This window comes from Antechinus flavipes, chromosome 5 (genome assembly GCF_016432865.1).
Source record: "Antechinus flavipes isolate AdamAnt ecotype Samford, QLD, Australia chromosome 5, AdamAnt_v2, whole genome shotgun sequence".
In the NCBI taxonomy this organism is placed as follows: domain Eukaryota; kingdom Metazoa; phylum Chordata; class Mammalia; order Dasyuromorphia; family Dasyuridae; genus Antechinus; species Antechinus flavipes.
Genome location: NC_067402.1, coordinates 188,012,985 through 188,040,625, shown reverse-complemented (window position 1 = coordinate 188,040,625; position 27,641 = coordinate 188,012,985). Strand labels below are relative to the sequence as shown.

The 27,641-nt window shown below is 41.3% G+C and overlaps 2 protein-coding genes across 2 annotated transcripts; both read right to left on the bottom strand.

Moving 5' to 3' along the window:
• Window positions 1-3,675: 3,675 nt before the first annotated feature.
• GNB3 (G protein subunit beta 3) lies at window positions 3,676-13,618 on the bottom strand. Its single transcript, XM_051963323.1, has 9 exons — window positions 11,895-13,618; window positions 11,649-11,687; window positions 11,352-11,458; window positions 11,205-11,268; window positions 10,861-11,023; window positions 10,685-10,751; window positions 10,363-10,564; window positions 9,303-9,519; window positions 3,676-6,555 (listed from the first exon to the last, which is right to left on the bottom strand). Exons 1-9 carry the CDS (start codon window positions 12,015-12,017, stop codon window positions 6,449-6,451), a joined length of 1,089 nt encoding a protein of 362 aa, XP_051819283.1. The 5' UTR covers window positions 12,018-13,618; the 3' UTR covers window positions 3,676-6,448.
• A 93-nt stretch (window positions 13,619-13,711) lies between these two features.
• Window positions 13,712-26,946, bottom strand: P3H3 (prolyl 3-hydroxylase 3). The gene is made up of 15 exons (XM_051963313.1): window positions 25,972-26,946; window positions 23,735-23,887; window positions 22,623-22,839; window positions 22,383-22,514; window positions 21,679-21,815; window positions 19,836-19,925; window positions 19,574-19,626; window positions 19,334-19,401; window positions 19,047-19,171; window positions 18,755-18,850; window positions 18,049-18,199; window positions 17,656-17,773; window positions 17,397-17,472; window positions 15,897-16,037; window positions 13,712-14,412 (listed from the first exon to the last, which is right to left on the bottom strand). The coding sequence occupies exons 1-15, from the start codon at window positions 26,446-26,448 to the stop codon at window positions 14,248-14,250; spliced, it is 2,199 nt and encodes a 732-aa protein (XP_051819273.1). The 5' UTR covers window positions 26,449-26,946; the 3' UTR covers window positions 13,712-14,247.
• Window positions 26,947-27,641: the final 695 nt, after the last annotated feature.

The following is a 27,641-nucleotide window of genomic DNA, read 5'->3' as shown; positions in this document are numbered from 1 at the left end:
TTTCATGATCTAGCTATTTTGTACCTACATGTGTGTGTGTGTGCATACCATTTTTGTTTTTCTTCCCAGGTTATTTTTACCTTCTGAATCTGATTTTTCTTGTGCAACAAGAGAATTGTACGGATCTGCACACATATATTGTATTTAAGATAGACTTTAAGGTGTTTAATATGTATGAGACTGCCTGCCATATAGGGGAGGGGGTAGAAGGAGGGAAGGGAAAAGTTGGAACAGAAGTGAGTGCAAGGGATAATGTTGAAAAATTACCCATGCATATGTTCAGTCAATAAAAAGCTATAATAAAAAAAAATTTTTGCTTAACAATTTTAGCCAAGATGGCTTCTTGAATGGAAGTAATTAAGCTAGCTCTCAAATCCCTATCCTAACAATAATTTAAAAATAATATTAGATAGAATAAGGATCAATATATCCAAGGTACAACTACAGAGACTTATTTTCACCTAATTCATTGTTTTTTAATCATGTCGGACTCTTCGTGATCCCATGGACCATATCATTTCAATGCTTTCCTTGGAATTTTTCTTGGCAAATGATACTGGAATGGTTAGCTATTTCCAGTAGATGAAGGCAGAGATTAAATGGCTTGCCCAGACAGTAAGTAAGGTAATAAGTGTCTTGAGGCCCTGCACTCTAAACATTCAGTCATCTGGCTGCCCCTTGAACTCCATAAAACATCAGTCAGAAGCCTGCAGGTAATAGAAGAAGGGATCTTCCAGAAAAGTCAGCACATAGTGTAGCCTCCTAGCTTGTGAGAAGCCATCTAGCTATTCTAGCTGGATGCTGTTCACAGTATGTACCTTGTAAGCAATCACCTTGACTAGGAGTATTAAGTGATTTTTCTAAAGCACAGCTCTGGCCAAGTCAGACCCTTATAGTGTACCTATTGCTCAGGCTAGCTCTTAGGCTAAGACAATCCTCCCTGGTCCTTTGTTCTGAGGTGCTATGAGGGCCCTGAAGAGCCAGCACCTAAACTTCAAAGATTCAGAGGGGTCTGAATTCCTAAGAGGGAGAGGAATCTGTTCCTCTTCTAAAGGTACTCAGGTCACCTAAGTGGAAGACAAACAGACATCCAAAAATGTATCAGGAAACAAGATCTGGTGTTGATACAGAGCCAGCCCCAATTTAGAAATGATAATTGCAGAGATGAGTAAGTAAATAAAACCCACTGCCCTGATGAAAAATTATTATAGGTCAAAAGATATATGTTTTTTAAAAATCCAACTAAGAAGAAAAACACTCCATAACAGCTACAGTTAGACACTCAAGGAAAAACATTGATTTTCTACAAGGACTACATGAACACCTAGAAGAAATGAAGCAAGATATTAAAAAATCCTGGAGGAAAGAATTGGAAGAATAAATAACTTAGATCAGAAAATAGTAAATCTTACCCATGTAACAGAATCCATGAAAATTAGAATAGACCAAATAAAAATTAATGACTCCAAGAGAATGAAAGAAATGTTAGATCAAATCAAGACTGAAAAAAAATAGAAGACATAAGATATTTGATACATAAAACAACTCACCTAAAAAACAGGTTAATGAGAAATAATTTGAAAATCATTTGGACTCACACAAAAACATGATTTTAAAAAACAATCATATTTCAAGAAATCATAAATGATTTATTAGAACTAGAGGACAAAGTGAAGATAGAAAAAAATCCACTAATCACCTTCTGAAAGAAATCTCGGAAAAGAAAATTCTTAGAAATGGAAAAGTCAAAATTTAGAGCTTTGATGTCAAATTTAAAAATATTGCAAACAATAATAACTATGTATGTAGTACTTATCATATGTGTGTACTGTGCTAAGTGCTTTATGATTATGATCTCATTTGATAGTCTCAACAATTCTGGGAGGTAAGTACTATTATTAAATAATCAGAAATAAAATTCAAAGACCAAACAAGGAAGTATGGAGAACAGCTCCAGGAAAGCAATGGAAAGAGAAAAACTGTAAATGGTGGAAGGCAATCTTTGGAGACATGGATAGACAGGAACTGGCCCCATAAATGTTCTATTATTTCCAAGGTCTGCAATACTTGATACTTCCAAGAGAAGATCAGTCAGGGAGAGATCTGCTCTATTCTTTTTTTTTTTTTTTAATTTATTTTTTATAAAGCTTTTTATTTTCAAAACATATACATAGTTTTCAAAATTCATCCTGCAAAATCTTGTGTTTCAATTTTTTTCTCCCTCCCTTCCCCCTACCCACTCCCCTAGATGGCAAATAATACAATATATGTTAAATATGTGCAATTCTTTTATACATATTTTTACAATTATTCTGCAGAAGAAAAAATCAGATCAAAAAGGAGAGAAAATGAGAAAGAAAACAAAATGCAAGAAAACAACAAAAAAGTGAAAATACTATGTTGAGATCCTCACTCCACACTTTGTGATCCCCAAAATCCTCTCTCTGGGTGCAGATGGCTCCATCACAAGACCATTGGAACTGGCTTGAATCACCTCTTTCTGCTCTCTTAAAATGTGAGCTAAGATTTTGCTCATAGCTAAAGAGTTCATTTTCTCTTATGAACAGGATTATCTCATATCAATATAGTTTTAAAACTTCACTAAGACTTTAGGGACACCTTATATTTTATGCTATACTCTAACTGTAGAACTTTCGTTTCTGTTTGTCATTATGCTTGGATAAATGGACTTGCTTACTTATTATTCACTATAGATGATGGCTTTTTGTATAAGTTGAAGAAAGGCCAGATTGATGAAGATAAGCTTAAGGGCTGCTCTCTCCCTTAAGATGATTAGGGGCTCATATTCCTAGACCAGATATATTAGGAGGTGGGGTACCAGAGAGATATAATTCTAGTCCAACACCTTTCTTGAATATTAGAGAACAGACTTGTCGGATGTCTCCTTCCCTGTCTATCTCTCAGCTATAGTCCTTCCTAGTGGTGCAGACAGAATGCTTCTCTTATTCTCTGCAGAGGAGGATGAGGTATTTAGGTATTCAAGTATTGAGACAATCCATCTATCTATATAATCTCACATATCATTGAAGTAGGACTGAAGGAATATGCTGGATCTAGCCTATAGAGGCAGTTATTCAATTTTCATTGTAAGCATTTACACCTCAAAAATAGTAAAAGCTGCAAACTGGAGCTTAATTTTGTACTGTGTTGATTATCTAAATTTAAGAAAGTGGAGTAAATGTTAATAATACCAATAAAACTTAAAAGGGTATCATAGGTAATTTTTTCCTATCAGAGAGCAGTTGTTAAACATTTATCCATATACCTTTGGTTATTAGAAATGAAATAAAGGAAAAGTTTCAAGGGACACTGAAAAGAAAGAATTGATGTAGGGTAAAGTGAACATAACCAAGAGAACGACTTAAAGGAGACAAATAACATTTTAAAGGAAAATATCTTTTAAAGACTTAAAAACTCTGATCAATAGAATAATCAAGTAACATAAGAGGATTAACAAAGAATTATACTCTACCTCTTGACAGAGGGCTGATCCAAGATGTAGAAAAAGACATATTTTTGGAAATGGTCATAATATGGATTTATTTTGCTTTTCTATCTTCATCTCTTTATAATAATTTTTTTTCCTGTTTTTAACTTGAAGGAGGAGGGACAGGCAGGCAGGGATTATTAATGATGATGATTTTTTAAAAAAGAAAAAAATAAGGGACATTGAAACTTTTAAAAGAGCATAGGGAAGAATAAAAGAAAGTTCAGAAGGCAGCAGAGATAAGCAGGATAGTTGTGAAGGTAATATGTTAAATTTTATACATTTTTTTTTATACAAAGTAAATGCAATTTACAATATCATCCTGGGTATTTATAATCCTCCCTTTGTACATTCTACTTTGTAGAAATGATAATTTTTGTGTGTATTTCTTAAGCTCACACTAAAAAAAAATAATAAAACTGAAATTCAAATCTAGGCCTCTCCCTCCCCTCCAAGAAAAGACAAAAAAAAAAAAAAATTCACTTCAACTACTAGGGGTGGGAAAGAGTAAGGAAGATTAATTAGGGGTACAATAGTACCAGAGTACAATAGTGTGTACCTGTCTACTATAAGCCAAAGTATTCTGAGGAATATTTTTTTCCCCAGAGCATTCAGGTTCCTGCTTATTTGAATGTTTCAAACAGGTAAATGTTGCAGGTTGGTTGCATCTGTTTAGAAAGCATTTACTAGTAAATGGTAGCAAAAACAATATATGCCCCTGCCTCTCTCTCCCTTGATTCAAGGAGATAGAGGATTCTCATCCAAGAGATATGGCAGTCACAGATTGTCAAGAGTTAATGCTAAAACATGACAGGGGCAAACATACGATCTGAAGTTGAAGTCTAGGGACAGTATTATTCCTGAAACTCTGCATCCTAGTTAGAAGAAGGAATACTTCTAGGTTACGTGATCCCAGAATCTTAATTTCTAGAGGTAAAGGGAGATTTATGGGGCAGCATCAAGTTTAGAGTTTGCCTTAAGAATAGCTCCAAGAGTAAAAGTTCAGATCTTTTAGAAAGAATCTTCTGGTCAGAATGTCTATTGGAGCAATAAAAGGTTTATTCATATTGCACCTACCACTGGGAATTATTTAGTAAAGTAAAAAAAAAAAATTAGTAAAGAACTAAAACTATAAGACAAGGGAACAGAAGAAGCTTCCCATTATTAATGTGAATCGTTTGGACAATGTTCATTGGGAAAAGAGTTGTCCGTCCTGCAGCAGTTCCAAAGTGTGTTTGTTTTCCAGGTGTAATCTTCCACCACCTTCCACTATATAGTCGTAGAACGATATTGTGAGACAAGGAAGTACCGGATCACATGGGAGAAATTTATTTCACTAGAATGTGAGAATATGGCTTCCCTGAGCTTAAAAGATATTTTGAGTGGCTCATGCATTATCCATATTTATTTATAGTCTCTTCTGAGTCTTTTATATTTTTTTTCATTGAGATGAAATAAAGACTATATATACCTTGAGTACTTGTTCAGAAGCAGGGTATCCTGTTACTCATGTTTGTGAAAACCTAGACACACATATATTTGGGGATTTCTCAGCGCAAACTCCAAATAAGGGCATATGAGCCAAAGAGATAATGACCCTTTTTTGGACTCAACTACAAGATCTAACTTGATCTGGGGGAATACAGAGGTTGGAGGGTCCTTTCAAAATGTGTAAAAAAAAAAAAAAGTCAGCACATGATGTTGAAAAACCAGAGCTAACTGAGACAATCTAGTCAAATGCTGTTGGGATATTAAAAGAATAAGAGAAAGGCTTCTCTTCTATCAGTAGAATCCCCTTGAAAAGATTTATGAGGCAACATAGACAAGAATTATACAGAAGTTGTGGATGGGTTATTATGGGCACCACTGGAGGGAGTAATCACATAGATAATATAATGGATTCATCAAAGAACTCCCAATAATCTCTATCCCTATCCCAACAAGCAGGACCTTAGTCCCCGAGACAAATTTTACTTTTTTCTCCTGTTTTCTTCAAAGTAGCATTGTGATTATATTTAGGCCTCCAACTCTGTGACTTGTTCCAATTTCAGACTTTACCAAGCCGTTATTATTTATTTGTTTTCCCCTTAGCTCCTCAAGTAGAGGATTCTAAGTTTGGCCAGGATTGCTTAAAATGGAACCCTACCCTTTCTCTCTCATTCCAACTTTTGCTTTAGATCACAGAAAGCCTGGAAACTATTACTATAAATTTGTAGTTCTGCTAGGCTCTTTCCTTTCCCCTTCTTGGGCCTCAGGAGTCTTCAGGCCTTTAAACTCTCCATATTGATGGGAAAAGCAGCTTAGATTCATGTTGGGTCACCTAAAGCAGTGCATGAAGATTTTTGGAGGGGTAAATATTGAGCCACTTGAAAAAGAGGAATGAATGTTAGTCATTTCACAAAGATTCTTATACAGTAGTGCTGCCCTTTATTGAATCTGAGCTAGAAAAGGAAACCAGGCTTAAAGAGGGTCCATAAGGGGGACACAGAGGGGAATGAGGTTGTAGTTTAGCCCAATTATACCTAGTTATATCTTCTAAGTCTGGTCTTCTATGGTGATTGCTGAAGCTATTGGTGAAGAATCCAGGCTGTTCTAAAACTTTGCTGCCTGTCAGAGCTAGCCATCTTGCTTTGGGGACTGTGAAAGGTATTTAGAAAGGAAGGGGAAGGGGCTAGATAGGGGTCAGAATGGCCATTGAGGAAGTGAGGGAAAAGGCTACACATCTGTGTAGGGCTGATGGTGATAGGAGGGGAGCGGATCTATATGGCCATTCTGACCCAGGCTTTGCTACTTGCCATCTTCTTCTCGACATTTCCTAAATCCTACCTGCCCTTTAATGAGGAAGTACTGAGGAAGAAGAAACAGGTGAGTGAATCTTCAACAAGATGCAGGGTAACAGAAATCCAAGCTGCCCTTTTCTCTCATCTCTTGCCACCTTCTTCAGTTCCAGACCTTGAGGAAGCTGTCCCAGGAGCCTGTGGCCACTGCCATCCCATCAGCTGTAACCCCCAGGCAACTGACCCTGTTGTCATGGCCGGAGAGGGTCCCTAAAGAAAAAAACAAATAAGCTATTAGACATCTGGATTTGAGTAGAGAAGAAAGTATTCTGATCAATAGCAGCCTGCATCCATGGCGGGAAACTGTTCCCTCAAAGAAAGGGTTCTCTCTTACTCTCAAAAACTAATAGGATATCCTATATGTCAAAGAACCCATTAGGAAAGGCATTCCACTCTGCTAGAGAATAAAGGAAACTCAGGTCCTTGTGATAACGAAGGAGGAGGAGGTGATTCTTTCAGTCTCTGGTGAAAACTGGAGGAGGCAAGGATGAGAGCGAGCAAGGCTATTCTCAGAGGCCAGGCTAGTCCTAGCTTATCCCTCATATTTGGGTCAAGAACAAGTCACTGAATTCTGGGAGAAACTCCTCTGAGTAACCTGATACACTGGATACTTCCCAAGCTACTTAACACTAAAGACACTGGGGCAGCTAAATGGTGTACTAGGATGGAGCATTTACCAGATTTGGAGTTAGGAGGACCTAAGTTCAAATATGGCCTTAGACACCTACTAGCTGTATGACCTCAGGCAAGACAATTAACCTATTTATCTCAAATAAATTAATAGGAAAATATTAAAGATATTAGTATTTTATTGTTAATGATTAGTTTTAATAATTATTAATGATTAGTTATTAATAACTGATCTTCTAGATGAGAGGATCAGTTCCAGGATGCCCTGAGAGTCTATTCCTGTTACTGTTGATTTGGCCTGGGTCCAGAACTGATTAGTCTAGTAGTACAGAAGAGTCTACATTCAGATATTTATATCCACATTTTTCACTATCTCCTGATGAGGGAAATGAGATATTTCTTCATTGTTAGGTAAATGAGGGAAAGGGAGAACTAGGAATGGAGAAGACCATAGTACCATAAATTTAGAGATGGAAAGGATTTTCAGTCATCTACTCCATCCTTCTTCCCATTTTATAGATGAAAAAACTGAGACTCCAAGATATTAAATATCTTTGAATTCAGATCCTCTGACTCCAAGGCCAACAGGGAATATTCCTTCTCTTCTTCCCAATTTGACCTTCCATTGGTAGGCACAGGTATTACAGAGAATCAGTGGCAGTAGTTGCGGAGAGGTAAAAAAGAATACGGTCCTATGTTATTGTTCAGTCATGTCCAATTCTTCAAGACTTATTTGGGATTTTCTTGGCAAGAATATTGGAGTGATTTGCCATTGCTTTCTCCAGTTCATTTTATAGATGAGGAAATTGAAACAAAGGTGTCCAGAAGTATGGAGCTAATAAATATCTGAGGCAATCTAAATTCAGGTGTTCCTGATTCCAAGCTTGACTCTCTATGCACTGCAGTACGTAGCTGCCCATAATAGTGCTTGAATAGTTATATAACCATAGAAATGGAAGGGGACTCTGAGATTATATATCCCCTGTCTATATTACAGAGGCAAAAAATGAGACCTGAGAACTGAAACGGCCCAAGACTAAAAAGCTGCCAGTAGAATTCTGATGTCCTGGGTTTAAGTTTAATTATCTTTCCACCTGATTGCTTTTTTAAAAAATCTTTTTAAGGAGATCACTTAAGACAGTTAGGTGATACAATAGATATACACCTGGGCCTTAAATCAGGAAAACCTGTGTTCATATTTGACCTCTTATATGAGCTATGTGACCTGGGCAAGCCACTTAACCTTGTTTGCCTCAGTTTCCCTAATTATAAAATGAGGATAATAATAAATTACTTTGTAAGGTTATAGTGAGGATCACCTGAAATATTTGTTAAGTGCTTGGAATATGCAAAGTACTCTTTAAATGCTTATCCCTTTTCCCCTTACTCCATCACATTTTTAACTTGAAAGTTGTAGTGAGAATAGTGGTAATAATGCCCATTCACATGGCATTTTAAAGTCCAAAGTATGTTACTTATGACAACTGTTGTTGCCTAATATATATATATATATATATATATATACACACATATATAGGGACAGCTAGTTGGTATAGTGGATACAGCACCAGCCCTGAAGTCAGGAGAACCTGAGTTCAAATCTGACCTCAGTCACTTAATACTTCCTGGCTGTGTGACAGGGACAAGTCACTTAACTCCAATTGCCTCAGGGGGGAAAATATATATATATATATACATACATATATATATAAACATAGGATAGAATGATTATATAAATATAGGATAGATATATTTACATGTAAATAATGATATATAAATATCATTATATAGATAAGGAAATGGAAATGACAGTGTGTGATGACCCTAGAGTGTCTTGACTGAAACAAAAGATGGTCCTGAACTATGTGGTATGGGGTGGTAGTATGATCTTGAAATTGAGAGATGGTAGTATGAGGAGCAGTATGAGAGGGGCAGCTAGGTGATTCCATAATTAACAGAGTACTGAGTCTGGAGTCATGAAGACTCATCTTCCTGAGTTCAAATCTAGCCACAGACACTTATTAGCTTGTGATCCTGGGCATGTCATTTAACCCTATTTGCCTTAGTTTTCTCATCTATGAATTGAGCCAGAGAAGGCAATGGCAAACCATTCTAGTATCTCTGCCAGGAAAATCCCCAAAGGGGTCACTAAGAGTCAGACACGATTGAAAATAACTGAGCTGAATTATGGGGAGAGCCTCCTGAATTGGGGCTAATAAGAAAGTTCTAGATCATGAAGGACAGCTACAAAGGTCCTAAACATGGAAAGAGAAGGTATTAGAAAGAAAGAGAGACAATCTGAAAAAAAAAAAAAAAGGCAATCTCACCAACACGTTCACCCTTCAGGGAGTCCCAAATGTTGCAGTTAAAGTCATCATAGCCAGCCAGCAACAGGCGGCCACTTCGAGAGAAGGCAACTGATGTGATCCCACAGATGATGCTTTCATGTGAATATGTAATTAGTTCCTGATCAGCCCGAAGGTCGAAGAGACGACAGGTAGCATCATCTGAACCAGTACAAATTGCTTCACCATTTGGGAAGAACTAAGGGGAAAGGAAAAACAAGATCACTTCAGGGTGCCCTTTTCAGGAACCTTATCCCATACTTTAAAAAAAAATCTTCTTAAGTATCCTTAGGCAATTTCTCTTCTATTCCAATTCTGGTCCTCTGTAATCCCCCAGCTTAACCTTTCCCTATTTTCTGCCTCCTGAAACTAATAAGTAAATTTCTTGCTCCCTGATGTGGTTTTATTTTATGGGGTGGAAGACAATTGGGGTTAAGTAACTTGCCCAGATCACACAGCTAGTAAATGTCTGCGGCCATATTTGAACTCAGATCCTTCTTATTCCAAGGCTGGTGCTCTATTTACTGATCCACCTAATTGCTCCCTACCCCTTTGGTTTTAAAGTCTGTGGTTCTTATGGGTTTGAGAGATGTAAGAAGAGCTGAGTCAAATCCTAAAGATAGAGTTAGAGGTGAAAAGATTAGAGTAAGGTAACTACAAAAAGGGAAGCAAAAACAAATCGTAAGTGTGGGGTATAAATAAAAAGATCATTAAAAAGACATTGAATCCTGAGTAATGGCAAAACTAATGAATATTCATCCAAGAGAAAAAAAATAAAACATAACTTCTCCCTCAGAGCAGAGATGTGGAGAATTACTAGAACTAAATATTTTCTACATGAAAATATCAGCAGCCTTATATCAGATGCTTTTGCTTAATTGTTTTCTTATCTCTTCATAAGGAGAGGTTTGGTCTTGAGGGGACAGGAAGGAAATGATTGTGATATAAAGGCAAAAATCCTCAACCAAATTCACGTTAAAAAACCACGTGCAGGGTTCTTGATGAAGTAAGGAAACCTAGATACAAAGAAAGCGGTACATACGCAGATAGCATTGATGTCAGACTCATGACCGGTGAAAGTTTGGCGGCAAGTCCCCTCTCGTACATCCCAAAGCTTAGCACTGGCATCACAAGCCCCAGAAATAAAGAGTTTGAAATCAGGAGAAACAGCTAGGCTCATGCAATCTCCTGTGTGGCCCACAAATACCATCTTCTGCTGCCCAGTCTCAATGTCCCATAGAGCACTGTAGGCAAGTAGGGGAGAAAAAGGAGAAGAAAACAATTGGCAGCATTTCCCCCCAAAGCACATTATTTTGATGCCTAAATTTCCCACCTACCCCCAAAAGCATTAGATCTTTCGTTACCATGTGGTATCTCCAGAGCTGGTCACAATGTTGTTGTCATCTAAGAATCGGCAGCAGGAGAGGTAACCTGGTGGGGATAGAAGGGCTGTCACCAGGGGAAGTGCTAAGCCTTCAGTGGAGACGCAGTCTTCCTCTTCATGTTTAGTTGGAGAGGTTCTCCCCTGTCAGGGACTCACCTGTGTGGGCATTCAGCTCCCGGCTGACCTTGACATTGCCCTCTCGGGATTTGAGGCTGTAGATGGAGCACATATTGTCCAGTCCCCCACAAGCCACGAAGTTTCCCGATGGAGCATACGCACAGGTCATGACCCAAGAGGAACGGAGTGGGATGGCATGGACCTGGTGGCAAAGAAGCAGAATGATATAAGGACCAGTAGCAGGTTCAGAAGAAGAAGAGGGATGGGGGGAAATTAAAGAAGGAAATGGTGGTGGGTTCAGGAAGTATGGCAGTAGGAAAGGGGCTTTGCCTGAGTAATGGGGAAAGTCCTTCAGGGCAGAGGGGCACGAATCAAATAGGTACCTTGTTGGTTGTGTAGGTATCCCACACAATCAGCTTTCCATCTTGTGAAGCACTCACTAGTAGCCTAGAGAGAATAAGGAATCCAGATTACTCAAGAATTTCATTTCTCCCTTTTTTCCCCCTATCCCAGATTCTTCTTCAACTCACTTGGAGTCAGTAGACCAATGCATGGCATAGATCTTGGCCAAGTGTCCTCGGAGAGTCCGGCGTGTTCGCATCTGAATCCGCCCAACAACCTCTAGACCAGAAGTAAGCTATAAATAAATTGACGTTAATTAGAGTTTTAGAGGCTACCTAGATTCCTGCATGCTGATTGCATTCCATCCCAGGACTATCCTATCCTGCAATGTCACTCTGAGCATGAAATTCTGAATTCTTCCAATCTTTTTTCTTTACTTTCAAACTCCTGACTCTACTTCCTTGTTTTGATGGAAAAGCTCTTACCTCTGCCAGGGTAGTGTCAGCACAGGCTTTCCGGGCATCCTGTGGGAAGAGCAATCTGATATCAAGGTTGGGGAAGGGCAATAGGGAGACAAGGAGGGAGTTAAAGGTTTTGATTTAAGTTGGGGAACAGAGGAATCCCAAAGCTTGAGGGGATCCATTGTAAGGGACTCTTAGATCTAGAGTACCAGCTTAAAGGATTCACAGGGTTAAGAAGAATCCACAGGTATGGGGAGCATGGGAGATTACCGCAATCTGTGTCTTGAGCTGTTCAGCTTCCTGACGCAATTGCTCCATCTCCCCCATGGCTAATAGATGAAACTGCTCCTGTCCCTGTCCTGGCAAGGGCATATAGATAATTAGGGAACTCATTCTCTGTGCTCACTGCACCTCCCCTCACCCTGAACAACTCCTTTCTGATCTTACCAAGTCACTTAGGCTGTATCCCTTTATATTCCATCTACACAGTTTCAGAAGGGAGTAATATTCCAACTAATAGCTCCCATTTATGCACAAATTGTAGGCTTACCAAGCACTTTCCTCACCGACACCTTGGGAGGTAAGTGGTACAAATGCCATTACCCTGTTTTGCAGATGACAGGAGAGGCTGAGAAAGTGAAATAAATCACCCATACTAAGAGTTAAAGCTAGGATTCAACATGTTTTCCACTATGTCACGTAAATAATTAGACCCTTTCCCCTAAAGCAGTATAGGATCCTTCCCCAAAAAAGAAAACTTCTTAGGGTGCCTTCAAATGTACAAATGATAAGGTTAAAGGTTACCCCTTCACCCCACAAATAGATTCCCATTCCCTCTAAGTTCAGTTAAGTTCAGTCCCACTTCAGTTCACCAAAACAATCCCTTCAGCCTTTCCCACCCTGCCACAGTAGCAGACCAGTCCTTACTTGAGTGTGAATTTGAGTTTACTCTGGATCTTGACTCTTCCTCTCTTGTCTCTGGTTCAATGCCCTTGGATCAGCCGCCCCAGTTCTACTACTGGCCTGGTCCCAGTGAGGTAAGTGGGTAAAATCAGGTGGGGAAAGGGAAGAACTGGAGTGAAAGGTTAAGGTCTGGACAGTTAAAGTACTATTAAGAAGTCTAAGGGGGAAAATCTGGAGCTAGATAGTGAAGGGGTAATATAGGGCTGAGTCTTGGTGGAGTCTGCCAGAGAGGGTCAGGTTCTCTTGCAATGTTCCCCTGGATTCTTACTGGGAAGCATTAAGGAAAGATAGGGGTAGGGTAGGAGGAGCATGTGCTTACCAGGCCACCTCTCTGATGGCAAAGATAAGAGCATCAAATCACAGCTGGGATTAGACTAAAGCTGTTGAGGATTAGGAGGTCAGACTTTTGTTGTTTTTTGGGGGAGGACAAAAGAATGATAGCAATGATAAGTCTCAATTGAGATTATTTTAGAAGAAGGAAGATCCAGCCTAGATTCCAGAACAGGGAATCGAGTAAGGGTTAGGGATGATGACATTGACAAATATCCTTGTGTACACTCCAAAGTAAGCGGCTCCCTGGGACTGACCGAATCACCAATTGCTAGTAGGGTTTATGAGAAGGGAGGGGGGTTCACACAGAAAACAGAGATGAGATTAGAGGAGACTGATCTGGATAATCCCCCTCCCCAAACCCCCTACCAGCTGTCCACAGGTCTTACCTCTAGGGGAAGGGCTTAAAGGAGAGAAAAGTGGATGTGGGGAGTGGCTTGTCTGGATCCAAAACTAGAGAGGCAAGGGGTTGGGAATAGGCCATCTCAATATATCCCTCTCCTCAGTGTTAGGCATCCACAACTACCTCCCTCCTTCCAGCATCCCATAAAGTCCTATCCGGGGTGAGTCAGAATGTCCTGGAATCCATTAAAACTTTGGTAGAGAAGAGTGGGGCTGAAGATTGAGACCAAAAGGAGGGATGATTTGGGGCCTGGACCATTTGTTTGAGCAGAACAGGTGACAGATTTCATTAATAAATCTAGAAGTATTAACTCAGTCTCCTAGCATGAAGGCAGCTTTCAACACAGAGAACCATCTTTATATTCACATTTACATTCATAAGTAACACAAACTTTGGGATTTGAATGTCCTTTATTGCTTTGTGTAACAGGGGATGACCTCCCACTCTTCCTCTTTTCCCTCCCTGCCCCCCCAAAGCACTCAAGCATTTTCTGTTCTCCTATCACTTAGGAGATCATTGAGATCTCCCTCTACAAGTGAGGTCACATCATTAGTCTCCATCCCTCTCCTATCACTTGGTAAAGGTAAAATGCTCCATTGTTCTCTCTGTCCCCCTGAAGGGTGATATGTGGGTTTGGGAAGGTAATATGCTCATGAAGCCATACTCTTCCAGATTCTGAGGTATTTGGCCCATGATGTTACCTCTCCTCCCTCTTCACATACTTGCAATCCAACCTTCATAACAGAAGTTCTACCCCACTGATCCTTGAAGAAAGAGAGGAGCTTCCTCTGTCCAGTTGATTATGACCTAGAAGGCAATTGATATTAACTCATTATGTCAGTGGGTAGCTGTGTGGTCCATGGAATGAATTCACTATCACCACTTTGATTGGAATGTCTCTTAAGTAATCTTGTCTCCTTCATCCCTTCAAAGCTCTTCCCGAGCAGGATGTTGCCTTCTGACTTCCAATCGGGCTTGCTGTGGCTTCCTTCCCAAAACACTGGGAGGCTCTGGGGAGGAGTCTCCACTCGGTATTTCCCCCTCTTCAGATTTGTCCGATTCCCGTAGCAGAATCTCAGCCTCTGCACGGTCCTGATTGGGGGATATAGAAAAAAAAGTCAATGAATCTTTGTTAGAAGTTATCTCCTTTGATTCAGGCCAGTTCCAAAGGTCTTATGATGAAGAAAGTCATCTACCCCCAGAGAGAGGACTGTGGGAACTGAGTTGGGATCACAGCATAGTTGTGCTTCTTGTTGTTTGCTTGCATTTTGCTTTCTTTCTCACTTTTTTCCTTTTTAATCTCATTTTTTCTTGTTCAAGATGATGATTATGGAAATATATATAAAAGAATTACATGTTTAACATATACTGGATTGCTTGCCATCTAGGAAAGGGGGTGAGGGAAAGGAGGGGAAATCTGGAAAGCAAGATTTTTGCAAGGGTCAGTGTTGAAAAATTGTCCATGCATGTTTTGAAAATAAAAAACTTTAATAAAAAAATTTATCTTCTAGAAGAAGTATATCAGTGGAAGGAATTCTCTCTGTAACATCCCTGATATTCTGTAGAGTCACCCACCCTCTGTTTAATTAAATACTTCCAAGAACAGGAAGCATACCTCATTGTTAGATAGCTCTGATATCATCAATTTTTTTTCTTATATTAAACAGAGACCTAATTCTCTATAACTTATTCACATTATCCTGGTTCTGTGCTCTGGAACTACATAAAATAAATCTAATCCCTTATCCAAGTGACAATCCACTAAATATTTGAAGACAGTTCTCATATCTTGAGACTCTTCTTCAGTTTAAACACCTCTACTTCACTCAGCCATATTTTATATTATCTCATATTTTCATGTATTACCTCATATTTTTCTTGCTATTCTGGTTATCCTCTTCTCCAATTTATTTATGTTCCTCTCAAAATATAATACCCAGAATAATTCAGCATAAATACTTGATATGAGCTGACCCAGTATAGAATATAATAAAATGGTTATGTCCCTCTCTTATTCCTAATTCTTTATTTCTATTAATATAGATTAAGATCAAGTCAGATTCATATTGAGCCAGTAGTAAACTAAAACTATTGCCTTTTCACACAATTTGCTCTATTTTTTCCTATCCTGTATTTATTAAAATGATTTAATTTTTTTCCATTTATGTCATTTAATATATTATTTTCCTGATTCAGCTTATTCTAATTTGCATTAGTTAAAATAAATATTTCCATACTTTTTTGAATTCTTAGTATTCATCATTTCTTATAACATAAACAATATTCCATTATGTTTGTTTATCACAATTCATTCAGGCATACCCCAGTTGATAAACACATGCACTGTTGCCAGTTCTTTCTTATCATAAAAGGTTCAGCTATAAATGTTTTGACAGATGCAGCACCTTTCTTTCTGTCTTTGACCTCTTTGAGGTATGGGTAATATAATCTCTAGATGAAAGCATATGGACATTTTAGTCATTTTCTTTGCATGATTCTAAATTATACACACAATTTTTAAACTGAATCCTCCCACCAGAACCATTCTATACCTCTGTTCTCCTGTCTCCTCTCACCTGTTCCATATGCTCTGAGGCCCAAGTGTGCCATAGTGCTAAGGTGCATCTCCGTCCCTTTGTCACAGCCCATACTCCATGGGGATTCTCTCCCCCAGAGCTGAAGGCCACAAGGCGTCCACATTGAGGGCGAACTTGGGCCTGGGAATCAATAGTAGGGTGGGAGGGGGAGAAAAGAATGATCGTCACAGTTCCAGAAACTCACTTTCCCTCTACATTCTATATAACAATGGCCTCCTACAGGGATAGACCAATAAACAAGTCACCACTTCCCATTCATTTGTGCCATAGTCTAGGTTCAAAACAAAAGCTAAAGGGATAAAGATGGTTTCTGTGGTCTCAGACCAGGAACATGGTATGGAGACATGTAGAATGAGTCTCCTAGAACTCCTAGCTTTCCCTCAGCCCCACACACCAGTGGGACATCAACCAAGGAACTATTAAAACAACAATAAACAACATCAACAGAAACATGGAGGCAATGAAGCACAACCTAGTTAAAAGAATGTGGTAGATCTCACTCTCTTCAGAACTCAGTGTGTTGGGAATAGTTTCACTGGCTCCCTCCCCCTGTCACATCCCAGAGAACAATGGCTACAATCCTTCTCATCCTCAAATGTAGGGCAAAGGGAAAAATACCAGCAAGTTTCATCCCCAGTTAGCCAGAACATAGGAATCCTGAGCACCAGGGCAGAAAGGCAGAAATATGGGACCTGAGGGGAAGGGGAGCCCCAGATTGTTCATCCTCTATTTTAAAGGCTTTGTTCTGGGATATAACTCTGCCTGTTTTTATATTCTATTTATTCTTGGTATTTTTATCTCCTAAAAAGGAGATATTAAAAAGGAGTGTGAAGCCATTTAGTAGGATAGAGCTGAGGATAAAATTAGGCTAAAAAAGGAAAAGGAATCTTAGAAATATCTTGCCTTTTCACCTTCCCCTCCCTCCCTCTCAAGGAGGCAATAGAAAATAAGTAAACTTAACCAGTCATAGATACATCTATCTAGAAAATAGCAAAGGTAAATAAGAAGGAAGTAGACAGATAAATAATTGCCTCTTCCTCTCAGTCCCAACTTCTTGTTTCCTTTCCAGGAATTCAATGTTATCATAGAACTGAGACCTTCTTGGGGAGGTAGAAATGAAGTTCCTTTTCCTATGGACTTGAGACCATTAGGTCATAGAGGTGGGTAAGTAGGATTAGCGATGGTACTGACAGTAAAATCCCTGAATGAAGCAGAAGGTAGGATACCATGTAGGCTATACTGCCTTCCTTAGTGGGTACCCCTTTATATCCCAGAGAAGGAAACATGGCAGAGATCTATGGGTAGGTCCTTATTTACTGGTTGAGAGAGAAGGAAGGGTGGAGGAAGAGAAAATATAGTAGGGAAAGAGTTAAAATAGGCCCAATCATTTTTTTCTGCATTTGCCTCTGGGCAGTTTCTAATATGAATCCTGACCATTCTTCCACCCCTTACCATGTAAGTTCCCCCTTCCCTACTCACCGTCACAGTGAGGGCATCTGGCTCAGTAAAGAACAGGTCCCCACCCTGGAAATCATCATTGAGATAAAGGAGCCCACTGGGGAGGGAAAAGGAAAGAGAGTAAGCCTCTCCTCTGCATGAAGGGACTTTAGAGCTCGTCTTCACCAATTTCTGTATTTTATAGATGCCATGCTAGGAAGATACCCATCACTGAAGACTGCTCTATGAAAACTATGGAGGAGGGCATATAGGCTAGCCTTCCACCCACCCTCATCCCCACCTGTAGTCCCGGTAAGTATATGCTGGAGGCTCCTTCCAGCACTCCCCACTGTAAGGGTCCAGGAGACAGTTGTCAGCATGAACTGGGTGGCTTAGGTCCATCCGCTGTTCTTGCTCCCCTGAAATGCAGAGACATTGGGTAGAAATGCACATGTCATTTCTTTTCTTCTCTCCCTATTGCACTCAGTTACATCCCAATGGGCCATTGAGGATGGACATTCTTCCTAGAGCTAGAGATATTTCCCAGGAAGAGCCCCAGAAGAGATCTTCTTGAACTGAGGAGAAAAAAGAGCACACACTCAAGTATGTGGGAAATCTTAAGGGTGTTAAGGCTAGAAGAGGAGGTTTTGAGGAAGGGTGAGGGCACCAGGTGAAAGGAAGCCTTAGTAAATACCATCGATGGCACTTCGACACACTAGGTGAGTGAAGGAGAGGTGCAGGGGCCACTGGGGGGAGAAGTATGCTTGGGTCAAGTTCCGTGCCCTCTCACTGACTTCCAGCAACAGTTTAGCTCCCTGTCTGTCCACAGCTCCAGCCCGGGCCAGCTACAAAGAAGATGTGGGGTTGAAAAAGCAAAGAAAAGTAACAGAGAGGGAAGAAGCCTCAGTTTGCTTCTCCCAACAATCTCCTTGGGCTTAGCAACTCCAAGGTTTCCTGACAGCCTACTTTTGATTGTTCAATCTTTCAATCATGAATGATTCTATGTAACCCCCATGGACAAAGTCCATGGAGTTTTCTTGGCAATGATAAAGGAATAGTTTGCTATTTCTTTCTCCTCTGTGTTCTCATTTTATAGCTGAGGAACCAAGGCAAATAGGGGTTAAGTAACTTGTCTAAGTCATATGGAATCTGAGGTCAGATTTAAATTCAGATTTCCTGAATCTAGACCCAGAACTCTACCCATTGTATCCCCTAACTGCCCTTGCCAGCCTCTTTAATATCCTTAAAATCTGCTTACCTCTATTAAATTTGGAATATAAGCCTCAGGCATCTGAGTTAGAGCAGCCCTTTCCTCACCACTGAGCAAATTTCCCAAGTCCCTGGTATGTCATCTCTCCCAAATCTCAGGAAAGGACTTAGAAATATGGGCCCCTTCTCACCTGGGCAGCCCTGAGTACTGTGAGCCCCTCAAAAAGCTCATGAGGAGTGTGTGGAGAACGCCGACTCCGGTAGCCATCTCCCATCTTAGCCGCATCCTAAAGGACACAGAAAGATTATAGGATGACTATGGTACCAATTCCTCATCCATCCACAAATTACAGCTGATTTCACTCTATAGTCTCTGCTATGAGAACTCCAGAGGCATCCTTCCTGGGTTCTTGTTGGAAGTTAGAGATCACCAAGGTCCTGTAATTCTTCCCTCCCATCTCTAGCTTTCTTTTTTTCCTTCACCTTAGCCAACTGCAGCAGGATTTCACACTCAGCAGGGGTGAGCAGCCCATCCAGCACTGCCCTCTCAGAACCATTCAGCTGCCCTGCATCCTGGGTTAAAGTCACACCCTCCAAAAATTGGATATCTGGTATGGAAACAGGAATAAGCTGAGAGGATAAAGAGTCAGAGACTCCAAAATGGGGGATTCCAACAATGCTCAGGGCACATCCAGAACAGTGTCAATTGGTGAATTTAAAGTTCCCATTCCCATCTGTTTCCCTCTTTTTCAGACCTCCCTGGAACTCACCCCTCCATTTTGCCAAGGACTCTGGCTCCGGAAGTTTGGAGTCCCAAGGCCTCTTCTCTTGATCCTCTCTCCAGGGGAAGACACATGCTCAGTTAGAGGAGGGGAGATCCTAGAGACCACTTTGAAAGATCTATCCCCCCTCTCTTTTCCCAGGAGCTCTAACCTAATCTTATCTTTACCCTTTTCCCCTCTTCCCCAACTTCTCTCTCCTATCCCCCTCCATCATGAAACATCTCCTACCTAAGCTTTTTCCTCAGTTCCTCAGGGATAACATCATCTGGGGTCCAAGAATCCTATAATGATTAGGAATAAGACCTTTATCTCCAATCCACTGCAGATACCCTCTCTCCCCCCCAAAATTCCTTACCCTTTGGGACAACTTTGCCTTGTACTTCTCACCCATATGTCCTCTCAGGACTTTCACAATAGTGGACACCTTTGGGGTGGAAAGTAACCCTAACCCCAACCCTCCACAGGAGACATTCAGGGGGATATCACTCACAGGATCTTTGAAACTGGTCCCTAGGTGCACCATGGCATAGTATAGCAGTTTCTTCTCCCCCAAGGATTGAAGAACAAAATGTCGAATGTCCTAGGAGTGTTAGAGATCAATGAACAGAGAAGAGTTAAAAAACAGAGACATGATGAGGCTCCTATCCCAATTATATTCCTAAAACAAGTCTAGAGCCTATTTTATGGAATCTAGAAGTGGACTTTGTAGAGTACTTATGGAACTTCCTCTGAGAAATGATTCCTATTCATAAGATGAGATTTGGAGTTGGAGGAGAATTTAGAGTTTCTGTAATTCTACTCCTTTTCATTTTACAGATCAAGAAACTGAGGCCCAAAGATGTGACATGACTTGTCCACACAGATGGTGAGGAGAAAGATGAGAATTTGATCTTCTATCTTCTAACATTACCACATCCTCTACTCTTATTGTTGACTATATACATATACAAAGTGATTATGATATTATAACTTATAATGTAGTATTCTGGAATAACTGTTCCCAAGGGGCTAGAGGTACCTTGGATCAGAGAAAGGAGCTCAGAGCCATAACTCAGAGCTGCAAAGTCATAGAGGAAAATTATCTGAAGCCTTGACAGAACATTCAAAGGCTAGATAAGAAAATTCCTTCTCATCTGGGGATCCAGACAAGAAGACCAACATGAGCCAAGAAGGTTACAGAGTAAAAATGAAAGGTAGTTCCATGTCAGAGAGAATACTTATATCCAGAGAGAAGATTAGGAAATAGATTCTGGAGGGGATCAAGAACATCCTAAATCTAGCCATGTTACCATTCAGAATCTGCTTCAAGTTAGCATCTTCTTAATTTGGCCTAGTGTCTAAAACAGACAAAATTGAGATTAAAAAATTGTGAATCTTGGGACTCTGTAAATTGTACCACTCAAGGCTGACTGTTGGCTGGACTTTGGCTGACTCAGGATAGTATTCTGTTCTCTCTGAATCTACTCCATTTCTATGTTTTTGCAGACTTTTGCTTTGGATTTACTTTTCATCTTAATTTCCTAGTAAAACTCTTTTGAAAAAAATTCTAAGGGCAGCTGGGTGGCGCAGTGGATAGAGCACCAGCCCTGAAGTCAGGAGAACCTGAGTTCAAATCTGACCTCAGACATTTAACACTTTCTAGCCGTGTGACCTTGGATAAGTCACTTAGCCCCAATTGCCTCAGAAAAATTCTAACTTTGTTTGTATTGATCTAAAGAGAAAAGAGATTTATCTACACTTAGTCCAAGATGACTTTGGAGATCAAAGCAAACCTAGAGAAACCAGCCTGATAATGATAGGGCATGCTTTGATTCCTTATAACAATAGATGGAAGTAGGGCAGGTAAAGAAGTCAAAACTCAGGCTAGACTGTTCATTGGCTCTAAGAATTTTGCCTTTATACTCTTCCCTACCTTCCCCTCCACTCACAGTTCTTTCCCAGATCTCAGATACACTGAGATGGTTTCATTATTTTAATCTCATATACCAGAAGTTCCAAAGGAGCTAAAACTTATATTGGAATCAAATCTCTCTCTCTCTCTCTCTCTCTCTCTCTCTCTCTCTCTCTCTCTCTCTCTCTCTCTCTCTCTCTCTCTCGTATATATAGGTGTTCACACGCTCAGGACAATGATCACAAGATGTGGTCATGGAAGGAACCTTACATATGGGATTGAGAGAGTCACGAGAGAGTAAGGGGATCCGGTTATTCCAGGTAGAGAATGGAGTCCAGAGTAAAAATACGAGTTTTGGAGACAATGTTCTGTTGGCAATGTTCATATAAGTTAGGTACTTAGTTTGGGTTTTGAGCTGTTGGGACCAGGTATTACAGCTTACCTCTCTGGCACTAAGATCAGGACTCTGCTCACCCAACAGCTTCTGGTATTTATTCAGGGCTCCTTTCACAGCCTCATCATCAGGATAGAAAAGCAGGATGCTCAATGCATTTTCCACTGCCTGGGAGAGATTCCCCACTGGAGATGAAGAGATGGGGGCAAGGACAGAAAAACATGTAGGGTAGCTTTAATGGGAAGACAGATGGCAGGAGTAATGGAGATGCAAAGACTGACAGGCAAAGATGGAATTACAGATAGACAAGAGAGGAACTAAGAACAATAGCGAATATGCCATCTATGCTGGGGAATATGGACCAATCATAATGATTCTGAACCCTCCTCCTCACCCACTTCCTGCTGACACTATCAATCCCACTTGAGGAAGGTTTTTCTGTGTCTGATACATTTAAAATCTGACTTCCAACTTACCTAGTTCAGGAAAAGAGCAAAGAAGAGAACAGATAGAAGGACAAAAAGCAAGGTATAGCAATTAAAGCTAAAAGGAGCTGAACAGAACATTTCCAGGGTTTTCTCATCTGCTCCAAAGAAGACTGGAGGCAACCCTGAAGGAAATAAAAACAGAAAAGCAGTACACAGCTAGAGAAATGGAAAGGTATGATTTAAGGAGCTCCCATTTGGACAAGTTTTGCCACCTCTTGTTAAAAACCAAGAAAAAAAGTCATCCCCATTCCCAACTCTACTCACCTTGAGCATGGGCTTCCTGTAGCTGCCATAGCTGGCTAGGTAGGAAGTCGGAGATGGGGGAGTTCTGGCCAGGCCGTGTGGCTACAGCCCCAGGACAGCGCTGCCGGCACTGCAGAACTTTGATCCAATGTCCTGGGGGAGGAAGAAGGGACATTGACTCTGGAAGATCCAGCCTCTCCCCAACACATGTTCTTATGCTTACTTCCAATAAATAACCCTTCCCCTATCTCAGCCTCAAACCTGCAATGGCTTCATAGAGGCCATTCTGGCTCTCAGGCTGAGCATCCCCTTCTTCCTCCTTCTCCTCCTCCTCTGTGAGCTGCTCCTCTGGTCCCTCACATTCTGCTCGACAGTTCTCCATCTGGGCCAAGCTCTCCCTGAGGGCCTCTTCCAGGAGAGGCAGTGCTGCTGCTACCTCCTGTCTCTTTAGCAGTTCCACACCCTCATCATATGCCGCCTAGGGAAAGGGAGCAGGGATTAAAGGTGTGGTCCCAAGTACCACCTATTGAGGGCTCATATAGTGGCAATTAGGTGATTCAAAGAGTAGAGCGCTGAGTGAAGTTCAGAACCTCAAACACTTACTATGTGTGAATCTGGACAAATGACTTAATCTCTTTTTGCCTCACTTTCCTCAAGTGTAAATTGGAGATAATAATAGTACTTCCCTCCCAGGATTATTGTGAAGATAAAATGAGATAATATTTGTAAAGACTTCAGTACAGTGACTAGCACATAATAACTGCCATTTAAATGTTAGTTATTAGTACTATTAACTACAAAACCCATTTTGTCTATCAGGGTAACCATGAGAAAATTAACTTTCCATAGCTTTATTTTGCTCGTTTGCAAAATGGTGATAATGATATTGGCAAAAGCTATTTCATAATGTTGCTACAAGCACTATGTGAATATTAAGCAATTGTTATTTTTTTGTAAGTCTTGCGGAAATACATAGCATAGAATAGATACAAGAGTTAGAAACAGTGGTAAGAGTATCTTAGCAGGCTGAAATAAGTTTCATTTGGAGACCTGGTTCTCCTCCAGTAAATGCTACTTTATAACTCACTTGGGAGAAAGGAGGTGAAAGATGTAGTTTTAGAATCAATGTTAAATTTCATCAGAGTTAAAATTCAAAGGGACTCTGATCCAAACTCTTCAGATGGTAGAAATGATTCGCTCAAGCAAGGTCATTGTTGCTTAGTATCAGAACTGAGGTTGCAAACCAGATCCCACTATCTCCCAGGCTATCTGAGGAGTCTTTCTATTACAACTCTGATCTGTCAAGGATGGGAGCAAGATGAAGATTGGATGACAGAAGCAGAGAGTGAGTTTGGCTGGAGAAGGCAACTCACCCAGTGAAGGGGATTCTCAAGGTCCCGGAAGCTCTGACGGCGCACCCCAGACATTCGATGATACTTCACCATGTCCTCCCGGATCTGGAGGTGCTTTGGATTTGCCACATAGAAGGTGTGAGCTGCTGCCACTGCCAGGTCCAATTTCTTCAGCTTTGAATCAGTCATTGGGGGAATGGAAGGGGAGCTGTGAGAGGGGCAGTTCCCTCCATATACCATATCTGCCCTTTCTAAATATCCATTCCATCCTGGAGCAATGTTTTAGGTCCCTCCCCACTGGACATCACCTCATAATCAAGACAGTTTACCTCCCTTTCACGTTCCACATCCCGACTCTGGAGCAGGCTCCCAAACCACCTGTTGTTTATTCTCCTAGGACCTACTCAAAATCAAGGTGCAGAATCCTGCCTCTATGCATTTATCAGTCTTTCCCCTCTTGCTGAGGACTACTACCCTCCCCCCCCATTTCAAATAAGTTTTTCTATGGAAAACATTCCACATCGATGAGGATGGTCCTCTGTAACTATCTATTGACAAGCTCTAAAGATCTTAGAAGATCTTAGAGATCATCCTTTTCTAGTCCAACCCTTCATTTTAAGCCCTGATTTGGAGTCAGAAAAAATCTGGGTTCAGATCCCACTACCAGCTTTTACCTAGCTGAGACCATTGGTTGAGTCATTTAATTTAAATGAACTTCAGTTTCCTTAACTATAAAATGAGGATAAGAATATCTTGTAACTCCCCCAATAAGGTTGTAGTTGAGAGCTAAATTAATATACCCATATTATCAACTATTACTGATGAGAGAAGAGATGTCCAAAAGGGGAAAGTGATTTAGGTCACAAAAGCACAAGGAACCCAAACTTAGGTTTCTTGATTCCTAATCCAGAGCTAGGCTTGGGGATTTTGGGGTAAAGAAATATTAAGGAGGTGCAGCTAGGTGGTGCAGTGGATAGCGCACCAGCCCTGAAGTCAAGAGGATCTGAGTTCAAATCTGGTCTCATTCACTTAACATTTCCTACCTGTGTGACCCTAGGCAAGTCACTTAACCCCAATTGCCTCAGGAAGAAGAAGAAGAAGAAGAAGAAGAAGAGGAAGAAGAAGAAGAAGAAGAGGAAGAAGAAGAAGAAGAAGAAGAAGAAGAAGAAGAAGAAGAAGAAGAAGAAGAAGAAGAAGAAGAAGAAGAAGAAAGAAGAAGAAGAAGAAAGAAAGAAAGAAAGAAAAGATAAAAGGAAAGAAAAAAGAAAAAAATGTTAAGGGAAGGTAGGCATCTGATCAGGATGAAATAGGGCAACATTACCATCTGGTACCAGGTTGAGTGAGATGGACAAAGGAAGATGAGAAAACACCCCTCCCCAATTCCCTGCATCAGTGAAAGGGGTAAACTGGAGGAGGGGATTGGAAACTCGTCCCAGACGAACATGTTGGATTTTAGGACCCCGAAGTGTGTTTAAAAGGTGGACCAGACGGCCTGTGGTGCTAGGCAGAGTAGGAATCCAGGCCACATAAGCAGAAAGAGCAGGAAACCATATTTTCCATCTCCACCCTCTCCTTCATCAGTCTCAGGAACACGGTCACCCATCCTGTCTTGCCCTAACATTCTAGTTCTCCCAATCCCCATCCCTAACCCCAGATTCTCCTCCGTCCTTCTCTGGAATCTCTTTTGGGCCCTAATTCCTCATTCCCTTCCTTTTTCCCCTAAAAATCTTCTAACCCTATTTTTCTGGATCTAATTTTTACAAAGATCGATAATCACTCCTACATTAGTTTTAATGTGGTGTAGTGGAAAGGGCTCTCAAATTCGAGGACCTGTGTTCCAAAAGCAATTCTACTCCTTATAAGCCGTGTGACTTTGGGCAAACTAACGTCATAACTCTCTGGGCCCGTAACTCTCTTCTGTAATTTGAGGAGGAATGTATTAGAATGGGGAATGCATTAGAGAATCCTCAAATGGCTCGTCTCCCCTTGCATAGTCGCTCTAATATTACGCCCTCTGGCTTTTGTTTTCAGAGGATCGTTGAATTTCGTGCAGGAAGAAACCTTAAAATCTAACACAGATTCCTTACTTTACGGATGAGGAAACTGAGGCCCAGTGAGATGCACTGATTTGCCTCAGGCTACACAGGTAAGGCACGGAGAGGAGCAGAGTCGCATTCGAACCTCCAACCCTTCTGGCTCCAGGAGAACCTGCACTCCAAAGAATGAGAGCCGTTCCCCACCTCAGCCCTTGCCCGCACCTGGTAGTAGGCTCTCTGCAAGTAGTTGTAGGGCTCCCGGCGGCGGAAGGCATCCTGGAGCGCACGCACCGTTCGGTGCCCAGCGGCGCCCCTGGGTCCCAGCCTCCGGGCCGCACACTGGCTCAAGCATTCGGCTCGGCGCAGCGCGGCGCGGAGCAGCAGCCTTTCCCAGGGCCCTGGGCTGAAGTCCGAGCCGGGCTCGTTCGAGGGCACTGGGGGCAGCTCGGTCCCCGGCTCCGCCGCGCACCGTGCCCCGCAGTCCCGCCTCGCGCGGCCCACTTCGGCCCTGCTTCTCAGCGCCTCCCGAAGGAGCGCGACCGCCCGCTCCCAGGCCCCTGCGGCATAGGCGCGCAGCCCATCTGCGTACAGCAAATCTGGGGACTGGAGAGGCACTAGCCCGGGCAGCTGGGCCAGGCCTGGGGGCTCCGCGCAGCCCCGAGATGGAAGGAGCAGTAGGAGAAGGAGGAGCGACAGCATGATGTGGAGGTTCGGCAGGAGAAGGAGACAGAGTAAAGGCAGGAATGTAAGAGGGAGGGGAGAGGAAGGAGAGAGAGCTAGAGAGGAAGCGAGGGGGATGGGGAACGAGAAAGAAAGAGAGAAAGCAAGACGATAGAGAAAAGAAAGGAGAGGTAGAATATGACAGAGCAGCTCTTCCCACTGGGATGATTAAGAGAAAATGAAGAGAGAATCAGAGGGAGAGGAACAGATGGAGAGAAAGAACTGGAGAGAGGGGAAGAATTGGATATGGAAAACATATAAGAAAAAAAATAGGGAACTTGGGTTAGGGGAGAGAATGAGGGAGATTCATCTTTTTGGAGGAGGGAGGGAGGAGTAACTCCCAGATCCTGCGGGTTCTGGATGAGAGAGATGCATCGTAGAGTGAGAGTTAAGAATTGGATAATAGATTGATGGGAGACTGTCCCCATCGGAGCAGGCAGAGGGATATTCTGGGGGGGGGGGGGGCTGCTTGGTTCCAGGACATCTGTAATGCAGCCCGTTAAGACAAGAAATAGAGTTTTTGCACTGACTACTAGTAATAATACTACTAATATTAGTAGTAATAATCAGCGAAATGGGGTATCCCAGAGTATTAAATCAAAAAAGAGGATCTTTCACTAGAGAAATGATGCTCAAAATGAAGCTGGAAGGAAGCAGAAATAGCATCAAGGTCTTTTTTTCCTATACATACAAATGAATTCCCCACACCACTTTTAACAAACCAATCTATATACATAAATTTCTTTTATTTGTGATCCTGACTCCTCTGGGAACTTGGAGTCAGAATCCTTGAATTTAAGTGCCAGCACTTAATAGCTGTATGACCTTGAACTCTTTCTAAGCCCTTAAGTTTCTCATCTATAAAACATGGAAAACACTTTTACCACCTGTCTCTCAGGGTGATTATGAGCAAACAACTCTGGGAATTTCATCTATATACAATAGTGATTGATGGGTGGAGCCCGGAATATATGCATGTGAGACTGTGTTTGTGACTTTGTGTGTGTGTGTGTATGTGTGTGTATGTGTGTCTGTCTGTCTTTGTCTATCTGGATCTCCATAATCCTTTCTTCCTATGTCAGGAAGTTAAGGCTTTTAAAAACCTAAGAACTCTATATAAATGTGAGCTATTCCTTTGACCATTACCATCACCACCACCACCGCCGCCGCCC